The 24,000-nt window shown below is 44.1% G+C and overlaps 2 protein-coding genes across 2 annotated transcripts in view; one reads left to right on the top strand and one right to left on the bottom strand.

Annotated features, from left to right (window-relative positions):
- GNA13 (G protein subunit alpha 13) overlaps nucleotides 1–8,400 on the bottom strand; it is a 28,230-nt gene extending 19,830 nt beyond the window's left edge. Inside the window, exons 1-2 of the mRNA XM_053375370.1 lie at nucleotides 8,041–8,400; nucleotides 1,536–1,762 (exon numbers count right to left, since the gene is read on the bottom strand). Coding sequence (XP_053231345.1) covers nucleotides 1,536–1,762; nucleotides 8,041–8,323 — 510 coding nt within the window. The 5' untranslated portion in view covers nucleotides 8,324–8,400. The remainder of the gene's footprint in view (nucleotides 1–1,535; nucleotides 1,763–8,040) is intronic.
- A 3,884-nt stretch (nucleotides 8,401–12,284) lies between these two features.
- The window catches only part of RGS9 (regulator of G protein signaling 9), a 74,585-nt gene continuing 62,869 nt past the window's right edge, over nucleotides 12,285–24,000 (top strand). Inside the window, exons 1-2 of the mRNA XM_053375369.1 lie at nucleotides 12,285–12,499; nucleotides 20,242–20,338. Coding sequence (XP_053231344.1) covers nucleotides 12,437–12,499; nucleotides 20,242–20,338 — 160 coding nt within the window. The 5' untranslated portion in view covers nucleotides 12,285–12,436. The remainder of the gene's footprint in view (nucleotides 12,500–20,241; nucleotides 20,339–24,000) is intronic.

Raw genomic sequence — 24,000 nt, 5'->3', positions numbered from 1 at the left:
CGTACCAGAATTGTAAACCAGTTTGATCTTGATTTTCAAAAGCACATAGACAGACAATTTAATGCAAACAATGGTTTACATAATTTAATCCAATTTAATGCAAACAATGGTTCACCTCATGAATATTAGTGCATGAGGTGAGAAGGATAAACTGTGGTTTTGAGAACTGGGAACACAACTGGGAAGTGCAATGAAATGTAGACATATGGAAGCCTTCCCTAAGTAACATCTTGCTTTCCCCCATATTTATTTATCTACTTGATTTATATAGTTGCCCCATACCAGAAATACTCTAGAAGCCAGTATGCTGTAGTTGTGTCTGACTAGGATCTGGGAGACCAGGGTTCAAATCCCCACTCAGTCATGAAGCTCACTGGGTGACCTTGGGCCAGGCACAGCCTCTATAGCAGCCTATAGACCCTCAACCTGTGGGTCCCCAGATGTTGTTGGACTACAACTCCCATCATCCCTAGCTAGCAAGGCCAGAGCTCAGGGATGGGAGTTGTAGTCCAACAACATCTGGGGACCCACAGGTTGAGAACTGCTGCTCTATAGGGTCTTTGTAGGGATTAACTGAGGAGAGGGAGTGAACCATGTACTCAGAGAAGGTGGGATATAAATGCAATAAATAAGCTCTTCTGTGTACCTCCTTAAGAAAGCTGGAGATGCAAGCCAGATGGAGATGTCAGGTGCCAACCTGGCATCCAGAAATCTCCATGTGGTCGTAATTGGACCCGCGCCAATAGCAAAATGTGCCTGGTACCCGGTTAATTTCTAACACTGGCAGTTCATATGCTCATGTTTAGCATCCTAGGACTCTTTTGAGCAAAGGTAACATTACCAAGAGTTAAGTGATTGAGAATAAGAGGAGCCATAGCTGAGTGGTAGAGCAACTGTTCTGTATGCTGAATGTTTGATACCTTGCATCTCCAGGTACGTAAGGAAAAGACTCCCGTCTGAAATCCCGAACAGCTGCTGCCAGTTAGTGTAGATAACATTTAGCTATAGAGACCAATGTTCTGGCACTAAGGCGATTTCCTATTTCCCATGCAAAATAACACCATGCTGTAGTTATTTGTGCCTTGCTCCTCTAGAAACCAAATATTCCCACATCATTACCCCTGTGTTTATCATCATCCCTAAACTTCTTTCAGAATCTACACCTGATTTTAACCAGACATATGTGGTGCACAAGTAGCTTGTAATACCATTTTTTTTCTTTTTGTATCTTTAGTTTATCTGAAGTAGATTAAGAGCAGGAAATCATTCTTATATACTCTCAAGGCCAGGTTCAAATTTCAGGCTCTGCTACAATTATGGTGGGCCTTGTGGATATTAGGTTCTGAGTAATGATTCTTAATAATCAATTTGTAATATGAAAATCATAGCAGACTAGGCTATACATCTTTGGAGTATTTTGATCACGGCTAATGATAACTTTTACAATGGTTCAGTAAGGAACCATTATTTCACCTGAAAACATTTCACAATATGCGATCTCAACAGGAACAACAAGTATCAGATGTGCTTCTTACCAGTTGAAATTCTCTGCGTCTGTCGTAGGCATGCTGGATACCACTATCTGCCCACAAGCTTCTTATTGCTGGAAGGAACTGCAAAAAAACTTGGGTCTCCACCATTCCGTGCGCCACCACTCCTGAGCGGGTATCAAAGGCCATCAGCATGTCACCATTTCTTTGGTTAGAAGGATTTCCCCAAGGAATATGAAGTTTCTCTCGAGCATCCACAAGGACTCTTACACCTTCAACAAAATTGAAAGCACTTTGTTATTTTCCTAGTGGTATTTATTTTAGGCCCAATAAACAGCTTCTCTCAAAAAGCAATGAGTGACACACATAGAGAGACCCGATCTAATGACAAGTACTGTAATGGATAGAAAAATGTCTGTAGTAGCCCCGACTGTTTTCTGCATAACCAGATCCTGTGCACCATGATTTGCAATATATTGCCAGGTCAAAAATTATGAAACCGGTATCACAATATGGACTTCGAACTGTTTGGGACAATTTATCACCCAGCCCTATCGGGAAATAAGTCCTACAGACTTTAGTGCAGTCCAGCTCATCTTGAAAATGCGAAGAAAATACTATCCTTAAAATATAAGGTAAAAAACAGAATGTGTACAAGCTGTTACATTTTACTGATAAAATGAAAACATGGGTGTAATGGAGGGGCTAAAGGATTCAGTCATGAACAACTTGTGGGTTTAAAATTTACCTGCCATGAAGTTCCTACATAACTCGTAGGTGCTCTTTTTCAGCCTCAAGACACTTAACACTAACATATATTACTGGTGTGCTGCAAACATAATATCTGAAGCAAGGAATTTTAACACTCTACTGTGCTATATGAATACTAAAAAGTACTCTTATTTGATGAAAAGTGGAAAGACATGTATAAGACCAGAACAACCTACTTTGGTGTCAAAGTTAAAAATATATTTGTAGTTTCAAAAACACTTTTAAGTATCTTCAGTAAGATATTGATTATCTCGTATCAGTTATCATGATCCTGGAAAATAGTTGGTGAAATATATTCATTCTCTCTATCACGGACTCTCTTACTTTCAAAGTAAGAAGAATGGGAGAATTTTAGTTTTAAATGTCAAAACAGTTAGAACTGTGGCTATTAGTTGAGATCTTTTCATTTGGGATTGTTGATGTCTATAAAGAAAAAAAGAGGGACCATTTTACTGCAGATAGTTATGACGATAGAACAATATAATCTCTCTTTTGTAAACATAGGCTTGTATCCAACTGTATCCTTTGGCTCAACAGAAGGCTCTTTCATCCATCAGAGGCTTCCATGAAACAGGGAAAGGCAATTTTCATCAGTTTCCCTTTCCTTCTGGAGCCCTCAAACACCTCCCCCTACCCCCTTTGGAACAGCGTGGGAGGTGCTGCAGAATGGGGGCTCTAGGGAAAAGGGAGCCAAAAAACACCCCCTCCTTCCCCTTTTCACTCAAGAAAGTCTCCACTAAGTGAAGAGCCTTCAATTAATGGAATGGCAATCTATAGCTGTGTAATATATCTGCATAATTTTCTCAAAGTGCCACCACTGTTTGATTCCCAAGAAGCCCAGCCATGTAAAATTCCTTCACTCTTAGGTGATCTAGTGTAACAACTGGGTGGGAAAAGCCTGAGGCAGCTAACATTTAGATCAGGTAGGAGAGACATGCACATCCTGATGACACATGTGAAGAAGACATATTTAACCTGTGTAGGAATTTAAGAGAGCATGACAGCCCAGAAGGCACATTTTCTTGGCACAGAAAGTCTCAGCATGACAAGATTATGCTTACACTACAGATAACTCCCCATTCTTGTGCTTGTGTATAAATTAAGCACCACCATAGACAAGGCTCAGAAGCCAAGAGTCCCATCTTATGATTTTTGAACAGATTCTAGACACTTCAGAAACTGGAGAATCTGAGAACAACTTTCCCCTACATACAGATCAAGGATATAAGCAGCTCCTGCATATGTGAAGCTTGTAAGCTGTCATGGTACAACCTCCTGTACACATCTTTCCAGAGAGCTATCTTCAAATATTTGAAATGTATACACTTTTTTGGTAGATACTTGAGATGGGAAGCACTTTCAGCTTTAACGCCTTATTTTTGCAAACATATGTTTCGTATGGAGATGTGAGGGCCCGTGGGGGAAATGGAAAAATTGAAGCGGGGAGAGATGGTCCCCTGAAAAATATGTGTTTCTCCCCCGCAAAAAAAAAAAAAAGAAAAGAAAAAGGATTATGAAATATTTTCATTTAGAATGACAAAGAAAGTATTTAGGCCAAAGTGTTCATATATTTTCCCCACCCCCTGCCAAATGATTTCTAAAACTATGTAACAGGAAGATTTTTATGTGAGGCTATGTATGTACAGTATCAAATCATTACAATTCCTGCACAGTGAGAACAAGTCCTGAGCTGTCAACTGAGAGTACAATGCTCACATGCAAGAGCAAGATGCATTTTGGCCCCTTGGAGGGCATTGTCACCATCACATGAGAAGGAAGAAGCATTCAATGCCATCTTTGCTTGTGGTCTTCCTCTTACTGGCATATTTGTTGATCCTGTTTCTGTCCTCTCATCTAGGCCTCAAAGGACTGGGAGTGGAAGCTAGTACATAGCAACATTATTTGTTGTCATCTAATTCACATTGCTGTTGGATCCAAGATTCAATGTCATAAATGATGATTGTACTACTTATGAATATGATCAAATTACAAAACAAACAGCACACTTAAGGTTTGTTGTTGGAAAGGTGCTTTCAAATGCTGCAGGCTTCAGAACATCTTCACACATTATTTGGTCAAGGAATACAGTGTGGGGTTGTGCCAAACATATCCCGCCTGCAGAATGATGGCAAGGTCTCTGCACAACAAAGTCTCTGACTCCTCTTGCTTCTTACATACTTCAGATTCCTCCATCTGCTCCAACATGTGAAAGAAACTGGTCTATGTTTGAAACACCAAATCAAGAAATAAACTGATTATGTGAAAGGACAGGAGTTTATTTCAATCTGGGGAAACCTTCAGCTTTTAGAAGTCCATGATAATATGAAGAAACAGAAAGTGATACCACAGAAAAAGAGACTGTTCAAATTTCATGTACTGTAGTGTTCCCTGAGTTTTGTTCCTCCTCCCATCTTTCTCTTGGCTCTTTTTATGTCTGTTTTATACTGTGCAGGACTGAAGAAGATGACATCATAATTTTCTGAAGAATCATTTGTTTTACAGTGGTACCTCGCAAGACGAAATTAATTCGTTCTGCGAGTTTTTCGTCTTGCGAATTTTTCGTCTTGCGAAGCATGGAAGTGCACGTCTTCAAGCAATGCACCCTGGGTATTAACGGTTTTAAGAAAAAGGAAACAAACTTGCAAGACGTTTTCGTCTTGTGAAGCAAGCCCATAGGGAAATTCGTCTTGCGAAGCAACTCAAAAAACGAAAAACTCTTTCGTCTTGCGAGTTTTTCGTCTTACGAGGCATTCGTCTTGCGAGGTACCACTGTAGTATAATGTTGATGGTCTCTAGTTATTGTTTTTGCGTGCTAATTTACTGGCAAAACCAAATAAATGCTAGGTTCCTTACAATTTGTAGCTTGTAGTTCCATTTTTAAACGAAAACTTTAAATTCCATTTGCCTGAACAAATGTTATTTTAAATATACTAGACATGATAATTCTGTGGTAAATCAAGTTAGACATAATGCATCTAATGTTCCTAAAGTAATAACATGCCTTTTAATATGTAAAGAGTATGTAATGTACAAGTATTGTATTTAAAAATAAATAAATCCAAAAATTTCCAGGGAAGGGCATTCAGGGGAAACACTGGGGAAAAACCTTCCTCCCCTCAATGACTTCAAAATTCCCAGAAATCTTACATCTTTAATTCTGTGCTTTTTTACTCAATTGAGATTTGTACACATCAACTCTCATTGTGCATAAAAAGAGAAACTGTTAGGAAGTTGAAAACGAGACTGGACAGGTTAAAGCTGGAATCTTAGACTGTACCATATTGTCACCAGTTGTAGCTTGAGCCAAACCCAAATATTTTGTAAGCCAGGAGGGGGCAGGGAGAGGAAGCACACAAGCCAACTGACATGCAAAAATAATTTGTTCCTATACTACTCACTTCCATGTCACAAGACAGCATTAGAATGACACTAAGCAACGGTACTGATATATCCATTCTTGGACAAGTTTTGGACATATTTCCATAACTGTTCATCACTTTGTGAAAGCTAAAAAAATTCACTCTCCCCATGCCTACCCTTCTCTCCTCACTGTGTAACCACCAAGAACTCTCCTCGCTTACCCTTCACGTCCCCAATTTCACATGCAACAAATTACACATGCAAAAAACTACAGACACAATTGAACTGTCAGGTGTCATAAGCAAGGCATGATAACAAGCTTCTATGAACTCCTGTTTGATAAATCTCAAGAATATTTTTTTAAAATAAACTCCCCAGGCAGGATTTGCACGCCATTCCACATTGTTCCGTTATGGACCATTCACCTCCCGCAGCAGACATTGAAACATTTGGCTGTCTAATCTTGAGTGACTATAAACACACACATGACTACTCACACTTATAATCCATTTTCACCATATGCAAGCCTTACGTTTTTAGGTCCACAATTCTTCTGTACACTCAGGTAACTGACTTCTGGAAACTTTTCTCTGAAGCCCCTCATTAACCTTGCAACTGCAATTCCTATGCCTATAGTGCTATGCCTAGTTTCGTCTCTCTACATACCCAGAGTCACAGCTTCATATCACAATATACCCATAACATAATATATATTTGCTACAACTACTGGCACACTACAACAGGTATCTTCAACCTTTTCAGACTCAGGACTCACTTTTAACCCTAACATGCATCTGGGGACCAATTCTTAATCTTTCATCACCTATATGCATGGCGGTGGTACTTCTGCTGCACCCCACTTTGGATCAGGTTATGAAGTGGGTTCCAACCTGCCAATTGATGGCCAACGAGTGTACAGGATCTGGCACAAGGCCATCCTGACCACCACACTATTAATTCCATATACATGCCAGGACCCCAACTACTCCTCCAACATAAAAGAGCACTCGCATCTTTAAGCCAACGTACTGAGCAATGACAAACCTAGAGAGCATCCTAAAAAGCAGAGACATCACCTTGCCAACAAAGGTCCGTATAGTTAAAGCTATGATTTTCCCAGTAGTGATGTATTTAAGTGAGAGCTGGACCATAAAGAAGGCTGATTGCCAAAGAATTGATGCTTTTGAATTATGGTGCTGGAGGAGACTCTTGAGAGTCCCATGGACTGCAAGAAGATCAAACCTATCCACTCTGAAGGAAATCAGCCCTGAGTGCTCACTGAAAGGACAGATCCTGAAGCTGAGACTCCAATGCTTTGGTCGCCTCATAAGAAGAGAAGACTCCCTGGAAAAGGCCCTGATGTTGGGAAAGATTGAGGGCACAAGGAGAAGGGGACGACAGAGAGATGGATGGTTGGACAGTGTTCTTGAAGCTACCAGCATGAGTTTGACCAAACTGTGGGAGGCAGTGGAAGGCAGGAGTGCCTGGTGTGCTCTGGTCCATGGGATCATGAAGAGTCGGACACGACTAAACAACAACTGACTAAACAGCATGCTTCCAATTCAGGATTCAAAATGAAAGAGCGCAAGCCAGCGTTGCCACCCAGACTCTCTGCGCCCCCAACTCCGCCTTACTCCCTCCCTCCCGTCCCTTCTTCATCATGCTCTGATCACGTTTCTCCGAGTTATGTTGTACCCACGACATGTCCACCACCACTAGCTCAGTGGTAGAGAACATGCTTCGCCTGCAAAGCGTCCCAGGTTCTCAGTGTCGTCGAAAGCCCTCCGTTCTCACAGGCACAAGGCAGCTGTCAGGTTCCTTATAAAGGCCCCGTTCGAAAATCCCCAACTCGTCCCAGCACAGCCGAGTCGGGCGAAACACGCACGGGGGGACCTTTCCATACTCAAGCACCCTCCAAAACCGATGACACGTGTACTGAAAAAGTGAAAACAGGAAAGCTCCGGCGAGGGCTGTGGATCCCAAGGGCAAAAAAAAACAAAAAAAAAAACGAGGCAAGAAGTGAGACGTTCGTTCTGGCCCGTCTCCCTCAAGACACCCTCTCAAGCCGCAGCCCTCACACGCGTGTTTTCTTTTCCCCACGTACACCCTCAAGGCTCCAGCGACTTCGCCTCCGCAGACCTTTCCCACCCTCTCTTTTTTCCTTCTCTCTCTGGGCTTCCGTCTTTCACTAGCAGCAGCAGCTGAAGGATTTCTCCCCGCAAACGTTGCGGTTCTTTTTTCTCTCTCCCCCACCCACCGCTTTTTTGTTGTTTTGCTGGCTTCCCCCTCCCCCACCTCAACGGATATCGGGGGGCGCGCGCCTCTTCTGCTCCCCCTCCCTCTTTCCGGTGGCCCCAAAGTTTGGGGAGGGGGACGGACGGGGGCGCGCGCGAGGGAGGACCCCCCCTTCCACCCTCACCCTTGATGACGTTGCTGTAGATGGTGGCGCGGAACTCCTCTCGAGCGGCCCGGTCCCAGTCCTGCCCGTGGATGATGCGCATCTGCTTGAGGAAGGTGCTCTTGCCGCTCTCGCCCGCGCCCAGAAGCAGGATCTTGACGAGCCGCTTGACGTAGGTCTTCTCGCGGTACAGGCACTTGTCGATCTCTTTGGACTTTCGCTGCTGCTCCGCCTCGCTGCTGTTGAGCAGGCAGCCCGGGAAGCAGCCCGACAGCGGGGACCGCGATGGCAGGAAATCCGCCATCTTAGCGAGCACTGCCAGCCAGGGAGCGGCCGCCGCGGCCCTGCGCCGCTCTGCGCCTGCGTAGCTCCAGGGGACGGGCAGGCCGCTCCCCCCCCCTCACCAGCCCACTCCCACGTGACGCGAGGCGCCGCTCCGAGGGCGTCACGTGGCGAGCTCCCCAATCAGGAGCCTCCCTGTCGTCACGCGGCTGACTTCTTCTCGCTTTCCGTCCGTCGACGCTCCCGCCGTCCTCCGTCACGTGGCCGTGCGGTGTACTCCCTAAAAAACTCCCCCGCGCGCTTTTTTGTCACGTGATTTCTCTTCTGCGAGGCAGAATCCCCCTCGTATCGGTTGCTCGTATCGGTTTCCTTTCACGGTAGCCGAGGCGCCTAAAGTATAGTGAGAAAAGTGCTCAGAGCATGTGCAGAGTGCGTTTCTCGCCAGGGGCGGGCGGGGAGGAGCTGCACTCCGCCCAAAATCAAGTACTTAAATAAAAATACTTCACTAAAAGTAGAAATTGTAGAATGAAAAGGAAAGACAGAAAAGCTCAGGCTGTGATAATTACATTATTAACAGTGGCCATTCACAGTTTCATTGAAGACACAGATATAACACTTGCTTATCTCCCATTCTTCAAAGCCTCTCCTTTACCTGAGATACATCTATTGATAATTGTCATCTTTATAATCCGGACTCACTGACTGGGGATATCTGAACTATTCCACCACGACTCCAGCAATTTCTACCTCACCATCAGTGTGATCCTAGACCAGTCTGCATAAGAGGTTCACATGCCGCTGTGCAAGTTCATAACAGAGCATCTCCTTATATAGGAGACTCACTGGTAGCTGCACATACTAACATGCTTTCTGTTTTCACCCCAACACACTATTGTCTACAGCTAATCCCTATGATGTAACCACATCTGCTCAGATTATAACAACAACAACAACAACAATCGGAGTTTCCTCTTAGTACAATGTTCCCCTAACAAAGTGAAAAAACAACAGACCATAAAAAAAGAAAAAACAATAGACCAACAAGAACAGATTAAAACTTGGGAAGTATTATCTATTATCCAAAAGCAGAGGCAAAATTAGGCTTCATTTCACCCAGGCCAAAGACCCAGTTTGACACACACCCCATGCGCATCTGCATACAAACACATACAGGTTGGGAGCCTCAATGGTGCCCCTCTGGAGGCTTTAACCGGAGCAAAAAATCCCCCCTATAACTACAGCACTGCCTAGAAGAGAAAATGACAGGCCATATTTTTTTGTCACCTCAGTTCCCAGTTAAAATCCCTCAAGATCAATGATATACAGTCTATCCTGGACAATAGCGCAGGCCTTGGGTGAAATCCTACACCTGATCACAGGCAATTCCACAAGCTAAAATACTGTAGCTACTAACTAGTAACAACAAGACATGTAGCAGAAATGAACACAGGAATCAGGTCTCGTAGCCAACTCTGACCCTATGTCTACTATAACAAGACCTAGTAAGTGTCATCCTCAACACTGGAGGTTCATTCACCTGTACATCTTCCAGTGTGATATATGGCAATACTTGCCAGCAGTGCCCTACTTAAGGCACGAATGTTGAAAAACCAGGGGAAAACATTCAAACTCGCAGGATACCCTACCAGTGACCTAAAGGTGGCCATCCTTGAACCGAAGGAACTTCAAAGGGGGATTGCAAAGTGAAACTGCTCTGATCACAAGACTTCAAGAGACTTCAAGAGGCTCAGTGCTATCATTTGTGTACTGAATGAGCACAATGGATTTTCATCACACTACATGTGTTAATTAGCTTGCTAATGTCAATGTTATTCACACAACTGTTTGCTTATGTGCTAATAGCTGCTGTTAATAATGTAATGTATCCCTGCACCTTTCTGCATTTCATCTCATTTTCTGACCTCACTGTTTACAATTCCCCCCCTTCCATCACCATGTGTGTATATATACCTGCAACTCAGGATACAAGGGCATGTATCTTATGAAGTAAGGACAGTAACAGGGGTTGTTACAATACCCCTGATATGTCAATTGTTGCTATATATAAAAATGCTCTTGATAATTTTTCCAAAATGCATTTGATAAATGCTGACTTGTAGTGCCATAGTTTCTTCTGTTCCTATTGTTTGTGTGTGTTTATGGGAGGTGATTAATGGTGTTACCCTGCTTTCACGATTGGTTTTCCGCAATGTTACACATGAGTACTCAGAAACAAGCGCACTGAGTTCAATTAGGCTTTCTCCCAGATAAATGTGTAGAGAACTGCAACCTCAAGTGCTTGGGGCCATTCTGCCATATTCTCTTGAAATCAAATTCTAATTTATTCTTTTCCATTTACAAATTGTGGCCTATGAAACAACTCAAAGCAAAATGGCAGTTGCATTTAACACTCATATGCTGGCTAGGATTCTTAAAGAGCAACTTTCAGTATGCCCCAGGACTGGGGAATTTCCAGGGATATATGATGATGATGACGACGACGATGAACAGAAGACCTAATTGCCATACTACAATCTTCCTTTGAAAGGTCCCCTCAATTCAAAAAATGAATTGCCATACGTTATGTGGAGAGCTGTTGTTTTAGAAACACAAACCCAAAGCTAACTTAGGTCTGCGGAACTAGTTGTGGTTGTTTGGAAGCCAGCCAACGTCGATGGTATGAAGGAAAAACGTACATTTCCAACAGGAACAAACAGTAGGCTCACAATAACGGCACATCTGAAAACTCAGGTTTTGACACTTTCTCTGTTCATTGGAGCACTGATCAAATACTGGTTATTGGGGGGCAAGAACAGCAGGTGGTCAGGGGCTGAAGTTTTGACTCCAAGCACCCTCTTGTGTTTAATACGGCAAGACTGAATGCAAAGGCATTTTCAGTAGCTTCTGCTATCTGGGTTTTCCTCCCCATGGGAGATATGTCCAAGCCTTAGCATCTTTCTGAAGCTTACAACAGCCAAACAGGGAGCATCATCGGCTTAGGACCCTCGTAGCTACGGGACTGCCTCTCCTGGTATGTCCCACAGAGGAACTTACGATCTTCAAACAAAAACATCTTGGAGGTCCCAGGCCACCGAGAGGTTAGGCTGGCCTCAACCAGAGCCAGGGCTTTTTCGGCTGTGGCTCCGATCTGGTGGAATGCTCTGCCACAAGAGATTAGGGCTCTGCGGGACTTGACATCTTTCCGCAGGGCCTGCAAGACAGAGCTGTTCCGCCAAGCCTTTGGCCAGGGCACAGCCTGACTCCCTCCTTTGGCAATCTTCACAGAACTCTAGCTCAATGGTTGCCATCAATTTGATTTGAAGTAATTTTTTAATGAAATGATTTTAGAATGTTGTATTATTTTATTATTGTTAGCCGCCCTGAGCCCGGCTTTGGCTGGGGAGGGCGGGATATAAATAAAAATTTATTATTATTATTATTTATTATCATCAGGTGAGGTCATGAGCTATGGAGACCCCCTCAGTCCGGATTCTGAGTATTTGTGGCCTGGATCTGGACTACTGCCCAGAGAAGCTCCACATCAGTGGAATGTGGAAAATATGCATCCTGTATTTTTCTCGGTGCAACCGGCTGCTTTACAGCTTTATAATGTTACCTGAAAGTGGGGATCTAAATAAATCCAGCGTTTCCAGCTAAGCAGCGTTTGGGATTGAAATAAGTCTGTTTCCCCATATTTTTCAACACCTCAACTCATCCTGAAGAAGAAAGAAAAGAGCATCTGTTCCAATTTTGTTCCTTTGCTGGGACGTGCAACCTGCTAGCAATTTCTAATCTCGTAAACGATTCAGATTAGTTTCCGATCCGAATTCTCCTTCCGTTTCTTATCCCGTTAGTATTGTAAATAGATGAGTGGGCTCCCCCTAATGCTGGCAGCTTGGAAAGACTCCAAAAACACATGCAAATAAGACCTCGGCGCTCCTTGCTGATTGGCTATGGCGGGACAGTGCCCGATTCCACCGCTGTCTTTATTCTCTAGGCAGGGGATTTCGAGTCATGCAGTTTGCCTGAAATCAGTAACAAGAGGACCAGCTTCCCTGCAATTGGTTAGGCCGGTTTTTTTCTTTTCTTTCTTCCTCTTCTTTTTGTAGCTTTCGGCTTGGCTAAGTAGACCACCATGACCATCAGACGCATAGATCAAGGGCAGCGTTACAGGCCAAGAATGGCATTCCTGAAAAAGGTAACTTGCTATTATTTTAAGAGTCTACCTGAGAAATAGATGAACTGGCTAGTGCAGGAACCCTGAACACATCTGGGAAACATCTGCCCTCTGACCAGAATTGTATATCACAAAGATTTTTGCATGCAAACAATAGGCATGTTATCCGGAAAAGGTGTGCTGTTTCTTACAGTTTTCAGAATTAATTATTTTCCAAGGAGCCTATGATTCCATTAGCGGAGTATTTTAAAAAGAACCTTTGCTTGCTGTTTTCCCCAGCCCTTTTGCTACAGAGCAAATAAAGACAAAAATACCCTTGTTTTCGGAAGTCACCGGATGAAAGCAACCTGTTACACACAGTTTGTTTGCGAATGGGAGCAGCAATAGCTGCTTGAAATAAAACTGAGCAGCTATAAGCATTTTGGATATATCATTATTTTTTATATTAAAAAATAGCTCTTATTATTTTACCTCATTCATAAGGCTACAATTTCTTGCATGGAGGGTATTTTTTTGCTTTGATGGCCATTAATATTTTAATTTTGAGGGATAAAAGCGCATCACCCCGGGGTTTGCAGCCCTAATTCAGCACTGAACTGTAACCCGGTTAATTTCACGTCCCCCTTCAAGCGTTATTTATTGCTGCAGTTCCATCCTAACCCCATGTAGACCCAGATGTTTTTATGCTGTGGTTATTAATCTAGAGTATCTACGACCCCCTGGTGCTGTACTCCCAGCCTTTCACATAGATTTGGAATCCTATTTATTTAGATAATTTATGACTGCTTAACATTTTTAGGGGGGAAAACCCAACAACTCTTAAGCAGCTAACAGATTGGTCTACATCACATAATCCATTATCCATTATTTGATTTTGGAGAAGAGAGCCAACCTCATTTGCATTCATTTACCTCACCCATAAACATGCAGAGGAAAGGATGAGAAAAACCCACCTTTTTTTCATCAACCTTTTTCGGAAGTAAATGACAGTACAATCCTAACCATATCTGCTCGGAAGTAAGTCCTATTGAATTCACTGGGACTTACTCACAGGTAAGTGGGGTTTAGACTGCCACCTAAGCCATTTATTTGAGTAAATATACTTGACATATTGATGGTGTCTTTCCGCCCCCTCAAAAGACGCTGCAAGCTGTTTTCTCTGCCTGTTCATAATCTACTTTAAAGTGGGTGTATATATGCCTTTATAATAGTTTAAACCTTACAGACAGCATGTTGACAAATAACTATGTTTGGGATTAACTACCTCATTCTTTCCCCCAAAGCATCTATATAAAAGCATTTTATTAGCACCAATATGTGAAAAGAGTTTAAGCAGGCAAGGTATTAGCCCAGCTTTTCTCCCCTGAACGTTCCTGCCTTTCTTGTCTGTGGCTTATCCTGCTGAATAGAATTAGCTGACTTCCCAGTGATATGGACAGCTGCCCATTTCTGGTGTGTGTGTGTGAGATTGTGTGCGCACACACTATGGCACAACATAGGAACACATTCACATCTAAGCTGTTTTAGCTGAGTATCAAACATAGGAGGCAGCGACAGGATTACCAGCAAAAAAGAAAAGAGATGAGAGGGAGTGTGAATTTATTTTGTGTCACAATATTTGTCATACATCACCAGCACTTGTACTTTTCATGCTCAAAGCGGGATACCACAATGTTTTCCTTTGGAACTGTTTGTTCCTAGAGCCTGTCAAGATTTATTTAAAAGAGCAATTGGGCCATGTTCTGTTTTGATTTACATGCTTGCAAATTCCACAGAAGGCAAGGAGATCAACTCTGGAAGGAACAAAAGATCAGTTTAGGAATTACATTTTCCTTATATTAAGACAGCTGGCGTAGTTCAGTGGGTAGAACATGAGAGCCCAATGTTGGGCAAAGTATTCCCGCATTTCAGGGGGTTGGACTAGATGACCCTTGTGGTCTCCAACTCTATAAATTCCATGATTCTACCAGAATATGCCTGTACTTAAAACAAAACACACACGGAGATCTTTTTTTTTTGCCACAGATTGTAATAAATTATCCTCATATTGTTCACTTGTCATAAAGCACAAGATGAAACTGGATCCAGTTTATAAAAAATGCCCACAGGTAGTAAAGATGGGATAATAGTGATCATGTCCGCATATTTGTGTCTTCATCTTGCCCTCCTCTAATATTTAAAAAGAAGTTGCAGGGCTCACCCCTCTCCCTTTTGAGCCTTACCGCAACAACCAAAGACCATTGTCTTCCGTTACTTGTTTCTAAAATTTAAAAAGCAATTCCCATTGATGCCTGTGGGAAGCTTTGAGGAAAACGGGGCCTCTTGCGAGATGCTACTGCATACTTCATACCTGAGAATTTGGTCTAAAACTCAAGACACCTGTGGCCACCACTCTGCTGAAGTTAAGCAGGTCTGGGCCTAGTCAGTACCTGGATGGTACTGAGAACCATGCTGCCTTGGGCCCCATAATGCAATGAAGGTTAAATTATACTGCAGTGGTGTTGCTGACCTTTGTCTACTCAGAATAAGCCAGCCTCTTTCAGTTCATTGGGGCTTACTCTCAGGTAAGCGGGCATCAGAAGATTGCAGCTGCAAATGACTGTCCCAAACCAGTCAGTCATGTGCTCCTCTTAGGTAGAGAGTCAACAAGGGATGGATTGACAGGATTTGTAGATCGATATCTCAATAACAATAGAAAGATGCCGAAAGCTCAATGGGGGAGGGCTATTGTGTGAGCCTTGTTATTGTTGTTGTTGTTGTTTAGTCGTTTAGTCGTGTCTGACTCTTCGTGACCCCATGGACCAGAGCACGCCAGGCACCTCTGTCCTCCACTACTTCCCGCAGTTTGGTCAAACTCATGCTGGTAACCTCGAAAACACTATCCAACCATCTCGTCCTCTGTCGCCCCCTTCTCCTTGTGCCCTCCATCTTTCCCAGCATCAGGGTCTTCTCCAGGGAGTCTTCTCTTCTCATTATATAGGGCATCTGGCAAACCTGGAACAAGGTGACACAATGTAACATAGGGCTGTTATATGTTCAGAATTTCTTGGACGTAGCCAGGGTTTGTCCTTCGAAAATGGCGTCGAGGCAGAATTTTCTGAAAGTGGTTAAAACGTCTGGGAAAACCTGGGTATATGTTAGCACATATTGGAAGTGTTGATTTTTTGGCGATTTCCCTAAAAAACAGGTTTAAAACTTCATTTTTTGTTGAGATTTTTTTCGGGGGGGGGGGAGCGCAACAAACAAACCTCAGCAACTTTTGTGTCCGGATTTTCACTTTTTGAAATACGGCAACCCTATGTAGCATAAAGATACTGAGAGAGCAGTAAAAGCAGGTAAGGAAAGCCTTGGGACATCTTTTGACACACCAAGCTGAATGAGAGGTAAAGGACCCCTGGACAGTTAAGTCCAGTCAAAGGCGACTATGGGGCTGCGGCGCTCATCACACTTTCGGGCCGAGGGAGCTGGCGTTTGTCCACAAACATCTTTCCGGGTCATGTGGCCAGCATGACTAAACTGCTTCTGGTGCAATGGGACACCGTGACGACTGCCAGAGTGCACGGAAATGCCGTTTACCTTCCCGCCACAGTGGTACCTATTTATCTACTTGCACTGGCGTGCTTTCAAACTGCTAGGTTGGCAGGAGCTGGGACAGAGCAACGGGAGCTCACCCCGTCGCAGGGATTCAAAACGCCGACCTTCCGATCGGCAAGCCCAAGAGGTTCAGTGGTTTAGACCACAGCCCCACCCACATCTGGGAGGTACTAAGGTATGGCAACATTGATGTTTTTGCTGCCTGCCCATGACCACAAGGATAAGACTGTTAAGTATACAGTATCCTTATTCCTTCAGTTAAGTTTTCAGTCAGAAACCTATTTCAAGGCATGCCTGCCGTGTTTCCTGCTGCTTCCCCTCAAGTTTCTTATTCAGTGTTTAGCACATCAGTAGATCCAGGGCCTTGTTGGTACTGGCCCATGGTCCTTCACATCAGAGGGCACGCACACAGCCTCCCTCACGCACTTGTGCAATATGTGCTGGGGTCCTAGAGCTGCACCAGATAGCTCCACCGCTTGCTAGCCTCATCTTCGGGATAGACAGATCTGTTAATTTTGGTTTGTCACACAGCTCAGCGCAAGGATGCCAACCTAGGAAGTTTGGAGGTTCCTCTGCTCTCTCACATGCAGATTCCACAGTGGAAGCTGAGTCGCACCCTGATACTTTCAACAATTTCCATTAATATGTGTGCTTTCATACAATTTAATTTGTTTAAAGAACCACACTGCAAAATTTGGAGAAGTGTGAATTTCAAAAGATAGCCTTGTTTCGATTTGCTATATTATTTCAGGAAGTGCGAATGAGGTAGGCTTGCGTTGAAACACAAACTGAATTGAATTCCTCCCCATTCCTTCCTCGACTGTTATGCAAACTAGCCCTTCTGGGCATTGGTTGGCCTGCCAGCATGGCTAGCAATTTTTAATATATCGGAACTCTTAATAAGCAGCCACTTTCCTTCTCAGATGAAGGAAAAGGCCTGCTGCGTTCTCATCAGCAAAAGGCATGGTTTGTGGCTGAGTCAGTACAGCAGCACCTAAGGAACGCTTCCTACCCAATCTCCCTTGTTCACTTTGATATATATTATATTTCTTAAATGACAAGAGGGCACTCGGCGGGAAGAGGGAAGTGACAAGCCTCTGGAGTTATTTGCTCATTACAAAAACAGTATGCCCTGCACCATCCGACTGATGCGAGTTTTCTGAACACACTGTTTGCTCTTTACAGAGGCAAGTACATAGGGATGAGGCAGCAGTAGGGATGTGTTTGTGTATGTTAAGAACCTGCGGGCTCAAAACAGCACAGCCTGACAAATTACTTTGGCCAAAGACCTAGAGGGGCTTGGGAGATTCGCTTCGTTTTGAACACAGTGAGACTTGCAGCAAGATTCTGATTTTTACTGAAGATTCTACGGAACGTTTCTGACTTCTTCCTATTGTTCAGGGGAATTAAATTAGGCAAATGCATGAAAATCTGGTCTGCGACACTTGAAGGCTTGGGCGCGCATGTACTTGGCCATTCTTTGAATCCTTGAAAGGACTTGTTCGCATATACATATTATGATTTCTGCAAGAAACATCGGGGTTTCCTGCAGCAAACACAAATGGGGGATAGCATACATTTAGGGACATGTGTCTGGGATCCATAGATGTATTACTAGTGCTTTTTGATGCAGTTATTTGGGTGTAAATAGATAAGTGTTAAGACATAACCACCACGTGCCAGGTCCTTGCCACATGCATTCTGGGTTATGTTCAAGTGAATGAAAGGTGAACAGGATGGAACCGTCTTCAGTGGCATCAGTAGATATTGGGAATGTCATTGTTCCTTCTTGACTTACCGTACCTTTCACATTTGAAAAAAGTACACTATGCTCCAGGCTCTAAGCAATCCATTTTATTCCACTGTGACCAGAGCCTTCTTGATAAAATGGAAGAGATGTGAGCGGCATTACCACTTTCCTGTAACTTCTCCAACTGCAGGACATACTTTTTTATCCCTCCCATAGACAATAAAGTTTTTTAAGGAGAAGGACATATTTCCAAATTATTGTGGGTTTTAGGTCAGTACTTTCAAATCAGGAGACAATTTCTCCAGCCCCATGTGTTGTGCAGGTGTGTGGTCTTCATGTCCAAAAATGAGATGTATTTGCCCCTTTCTCGCAGAGGTTGAATGTTCCTGCAGTTACTCCTGCCCCTGCCTGCATACAACAGCTGCTTTATTTTAATACAGAACAACAAGACGAGGGGCAGAAGTCCTTATCCCATCCTGCATGTGCTTCAACTCTCCACACTGAGCTGGGACAGGCCCTATGATCTCTTATGAATATATTGTCGAGGGTAGAGTTCTTTTACCCCCACCTTTTGTCTTGCATCAGGTTGGAACAACAGGCAGATGCCCTTTCGTTTCCCCCTCCCTTCTGCTAGGAAGAAGGAAAAGAGCAAAAACAAATGTGTGACCTGTAAGTCATGAGTCACACAGTGGCACCATTTTATAGCTCAGCACACCTTCCGTACCAGCAAGAGGAGCAGATCAGCCTGCCTTGTCTACTGAGTGCTTTGCCAGAACAGGTAGAGCAACATTCTGGCTCCTGCTCTCAGGTGCCCTTGTCTCCTCCCCACCACACTTCCATTTGAATCCCCTTTCTGTTCCTCATACCAGTGGCTGCCGTTTGCTTTCCAGGGACAGCAGACATATGTTAACAGCAAGAGCTCCTGACTGACGCACAGTTCTCCTCCGTAGTCAATGTCAACCGAGGTTGCAGTTGTCTTGGTCCGCAAGTGCAAGTGGTCAGCTGGTTTGGTGAATGTGGTAGTACTCCTTTTCCTCTCCCCCCACTATCTAGCGTAGTGGTCTGTGGATCATAAGAAAAGAAGGAAGAATTGTTACACCTTAGGCCAAGGGTAGCCAACCACTCAGGTGCTGTTAGACCACAACTCCTATAATCCCAGGACTTTGGCCATGCTGGAGGGATTGATGGGCGTTGAACAACATTTGTATTTTCACCATGTTGACTACCCCTGCCTTAAGCTTTCTCCTTTTGCTTTGCCTTGTGTCTGTGCCTTTTGCAGCCACCTAGATTCTTAATTTCTGCCTGCTTTGTTTATTTGTTTCTTATGATTAGGGATGGGCAGCCACCCACCTGATTAGCTCCCAAAAATGTTGGGTTGCTCAAGTTGAATAGTAAAAATAAAAAACCTCAATAAAGTTTTTAAGTATGTTGATGAATCTCAGCCGTGCCTAGCAATGGACTTTGAGGCTGGAATTTCAAAGAATACTTGAGCAACCCAGTTCTTCCTTACTTCCTTCTCTCCTCTTCCCTGCTGTTATCTATCTTGCCCAAGAACATCATAATCCCATTGGGAAATGTGGGGTGGGAATGGGAAGCAGGAGAGCAGGATGAGCTCTGGCAGGGAAGAGTGTTGTTGTTTAGTCATTTAGTTGTGTCCGGACCCCATGGACCAGAGCACACCAGGCACTCCTGTCTTCTACTGCCTCCCACAGTTTGGTCAAACTCATGCTGGTAGCTTCGAGAACACTGTCCAACCATCTCGTCCTCTGTCGTCCCCTTCTTCTTGTGCCCTCCATCTTTCCCAACATCAGGGTCTTTTCCAGGGAGTCTTCTCTTCTCATGAGGTGGCCAAAGTACTGGAGCCTCAGCTTCAGGATCTGTCCTTCCAGTGAGCACTCAGGGCTGATTTCCTTCAGAATGGAGAGGTTTGATCTTCTTGCAGTCCATGGGACTCTCAAGAGTCTCCTCCAGCACCATAATTCAAAAGCATCAATTCTTCGGCGATCAGCCTTCTTTATGGTCCAGCTCTCACTTCCATACATCACTACTGGGAAAACCATAGCTTTAACTATTTGGACCTTTGTTGGCAAGGTGATGTCTCTGCTTTAAAAGATACTGTCTAGGTAAGAGTACCTGACCGCTAATGTAATGCATTCCTAGTGAGAAGTATGTGTATTATAAGTAGTAGCTGTCACTGGAATGCTTTGACCACCAAATGCAACAACAAGCATCATGGGACACACGAAATACTCATTTGGTTTTTCTGTAATAGAATAACACCACTGGAATAGCTATGAAATTGATGGGATATTGGAAGAGAAAGTGAGGCCGACCAAACTTCTTGACTCTCTTGATTTTGTTTTACATGCTCAACACATTCCCCCTGTTTTTCTTAACATGCACCTGCTCCAATTTGCAGCTGGAAGTTCTGTTGGTGGAGATGCAGGACCCAAGTTCTGGCATCAAAACGCACGCTCAGAAGGTCACGGTCGTCGATATCCCGCATGCAATGACTGGTAAGTCTGACAGTAGCACCTACAAAGTGCAACAGAAACCATTTACCCCCTTTTGTATAAAATAATCCAACAGTCAAAATTACACAGTCCTTCAGCCGCAAGGGGACTGCCATCCTGACACCGCGAAAGAAGACAATTTATGATAAGGAATGTTTGTGCTGTCGTGGGATCACAAAATTGGGAGCAAAATATCCAACCTACCCCTATGCCTGTAAATTACAGCAGTCCTTCCCTCAGAACACACTGAATCTGAAATAGGCAGGTAGCGGTGGTGCTTTGAAGTTGCGAGCCTGTCATTACTGTCTACTGAGTGTTCTACAACAACAATTGTACTCTGGTGCCTGCCAGCTATGTTCACACAAGGCAACCCTGCAAACATACTCTAAGCACCTCCTTGTGGATTGCTATTATTATTATTTTTTTTTTAAAAAAGCAAGCTCCAGAGCATGTTGTAAATACTTTACTACCATTTTGCCCTTGTCATATGTACCAAACCCTCTTCACTGAAGACAAAGGTGTCCTGGAAGTCAGTTGAAATTAGCAGGTAGAACTGGAAGGGGAAGTTGTGGTTCGAGGACCCGCCCCTGCAATGTGAAATGAATACGCAAGGACACGTGATCTAAGGTTAATGGACAAGAAAAGGCCACAACTTTATTGATTACAGCAGTGAAAAGGTATTGGCTTAGGCATTGGATCTCTAAAACAAGTGGGTTTATTCACCAGTAGGTGAATAATGCTAATCCAACTATAGACTCACCCCTGATGTCACCGAGGGTCGTGCCATGGCCTCCCGCCAAGCAGGCATCGGACGGAATACACGACCGCCAGATTCCTTTAACGGAATACCCAAAAATTGAAGGCATAGGCGATGGCCACACCTAGCCCTTCAACACACCACAACACATTATTCCAATGCCTAACCTACCCACCAATACCACAAAGTTGTGACGATTGCTACGAGGTAGGCGAAAAAACCACAAAGCCTAATGCCAAATGGAAAAATTCCTACCAGGCCCCCTGGACAACCAGGGCGACCAACCTAAGGTCCATAGCAAGGCCAATGAACTAAGACCCTGAGCTAAAAGGGAGTGGAGGGTGGGTGACTCGCGACGGGACGACGGAGAAGAATGAGGCCGAGGAGAGGCTGGCGCTGCAGCAAAAGGCTGCTGTAAACGCCCCCTCGGAGGCACCTGGTTGGGTGCCTGCCGAGGGGCGTGGGCGCCAGCCAGGTGAGAGGAGGAGGCAGGGGGCTAAAGCCCCCTGCTAGGGGCGGAGCTCGGGCTCCCGCCCACAACCACTCCCCTCTCTTCCAGGGAGGAGAGTCTTTATGGTTCACAGTAGTTCCTTTGTGCCTTTATGAGGCAGAGGCGTACCTAGGTTCTCTTGTGCCCTTGGCAAGGAGCTGTATTTGTGCCCGCCCCCATCCCTTGTGTTTGTCTGCTGAGGCGCCCAGAGGAGATGTGTGCCTCACTTGGTTGCCCAGAGCAGCAGAAGAGTGGCCCAGCGAGCACTCGGGTAGATGGGTGGGTGAAATCCTAGCCACTACAAGCCAAGAGTGGAGAGGCATGATTTCTGCACTCTCCTGGGCCTGCGTCCTTGGCAGGGGGTCAACCCTGACCCACCCCTAGGTATGCCCCTGTTATGAGAAGCATCGGTGTGATCTTTCTAATGAAGGAACTAAAGTGCAGAGCATCGCCAAGTGCATTGTGGTTGAATTCAGTGGAAAACCAGAACCACGCAAATGTGCTTAAAAGCTCAGTCCAAGGGGTAGATTCACAGAAGAAATAGGACTTGTTCGTTTCTTTTTAGCTAGTACCACTCGGGTGCTGATTGTATGACGAGTTCCACCATTCCCTGGTAATATTCCAATAAGTTCAGGAGACCAGCTCTTAACCCACAGATTGTTCCTTTTGGTGTTCCAAGGCACTGAGAGAAAGTGCAGCCCCTGCCTGTCCCATACTGTTTCTTTGCCAATCTGATTATTGCTATAGCCAGCAGATTTTAATTTCGCTCCACAACAGACAGAGGAGGGATGTGGGTCATGTGCACCAGCTGCATTCTGTCATTGTGTCTTAGAATATTTAAAGGCATAGGCTCAGTCTCTCAGTGAAAAACTAGCAGCCCTGTAGGAACCTGTTTTAGTGAGTTTGCCAAATGAGCATGGACTCACCCGGAACAATTGTTGACTTATTCAAAAGCGTGAGGTTGATTTTTAACTTCGCTACAAGGTGTGTACGGAAAGTTGCCCTGAGGTTGGGGAAAACAGTTCTGTGAAATTTTCCAAGACCACGCTTTGTCTGGCCACAAGCTGAATGCTAAATTTGTTAAAACTGGTTTTGATTGGTATTTATATCGACTTTATTACTGTTTCGTTTGCTTTGTTTTCCCTCCCTAATATTGCTGATAGCAATATTATTGGTGTTGCTATTATTGTTGCTAGTTGCCTTGAGTATTATTCGACAAAAGATGGAACAACTTTTTGACTAATGAATAACAAGCACCTGAGAGATTTATGTCAAAAGCCAGGAATGGAGAGATGTCTTGATAAATGTATACTTCTGAGACAAAACCAGCCTCTTCTTGGTTGATAGTATCACTGAAGTCAACAGAATGACTTAAGAGTGCTGAAAAGTACATTGCAGCTGTTTGCACTAAGCCAAACCGTGGTTTAGCATGGCACGGGAGTTAAAGAACTGGGGAGAAGCAAAGCAACTATGAGTTCCTCTCCAGGAGACTGCATATCAGTGCGGTCTTGGTACACCATAGTTTGACTGGCTGTGTCATGTGAATCAGTACACTATTTATTTGTTTGTTTGATATATTTGTATGTTGCCCTGTGGTTAAAAAATCCCAAGGCAGTTTGCATATTAAACAAGTAGAATCCAATCCATCTAGGTAGTCAGCATTCACATGAGAATATCAACATTCACCAAACTTTTAACATCTCCTATAACAGTATAAAATCAGTCTATTTTTAAATCATAGAATCATAGAGTTGGAAGAGACCACAAAGGCCATCGAGTCCAACCCTCTGCCAAGCAGGAAACACCATCAGAGCACTCCTGACATATGGTTGTCAAGCCTCTGCTTAAATACCTCCAAAGAAGGAGACTCCACCACACTCCTTGGCAGCAAATTCCACTGTCGAACAGCTCTTACTGTCAGGAAGTTCTTCCTAATGTTTAGGTGGAATCTTCTTTCTTGTAGTTTGGAACCATTGCTCCGTGTCCGCTTCTCTGGAGCAGCAGAAAACAACCTTTCTCCCTCCTCTATGTGACATCCTTTTATATATTTGAACATGGCTATCATATCACTCCTTAACCTCCTCTTCTCCAGGCTAAACATGCCCAGCTCCCTTAGCCGTTCCTCATAAGGCATCGTTTCCAGGACTTTGACCATTTTGGTTGCCCTCCTCTGGACATGTTCCAGTTTGTCATTGTCCTCCTTGAACTGTGGTGCCCAGAACTGGACACAGTACTCCAGGTGAGGTCTGACCAGAGCAAATCATAGCTGCCTTTCTCTGGATGTTAAACATCTGTACAGTCCTGCTAACACTGCATTTTTATTGATTTGATGCTGATATTTGAAAAGGTTTCTGAGGGTTAGCAGCTGATTGTAAGGCTTCCAACAAGTAGGGGTGCAGTTTTCCATGTTTTCCCCAA

This window comes from Podarcis raffonei, chromosome 2 (assembly GCF_027172205.1).
Source record: "Podarcis raffonei isolate rPodRaf1 chromosome 2, rPodRaf1.pri, whole genome shotgun sequence".
Lineage (NCBI taxonomy): Eukaryota > Metazoa > Chordata > Lepidosauria > Squamata > Lacertidae > Podarcis > Podarcis raffonei.
The sequence above is the reverse complement of the archived record's forward strand: the minus strand, read 5'-3'. Positions and strand labels throughout refer to the sequence as shown.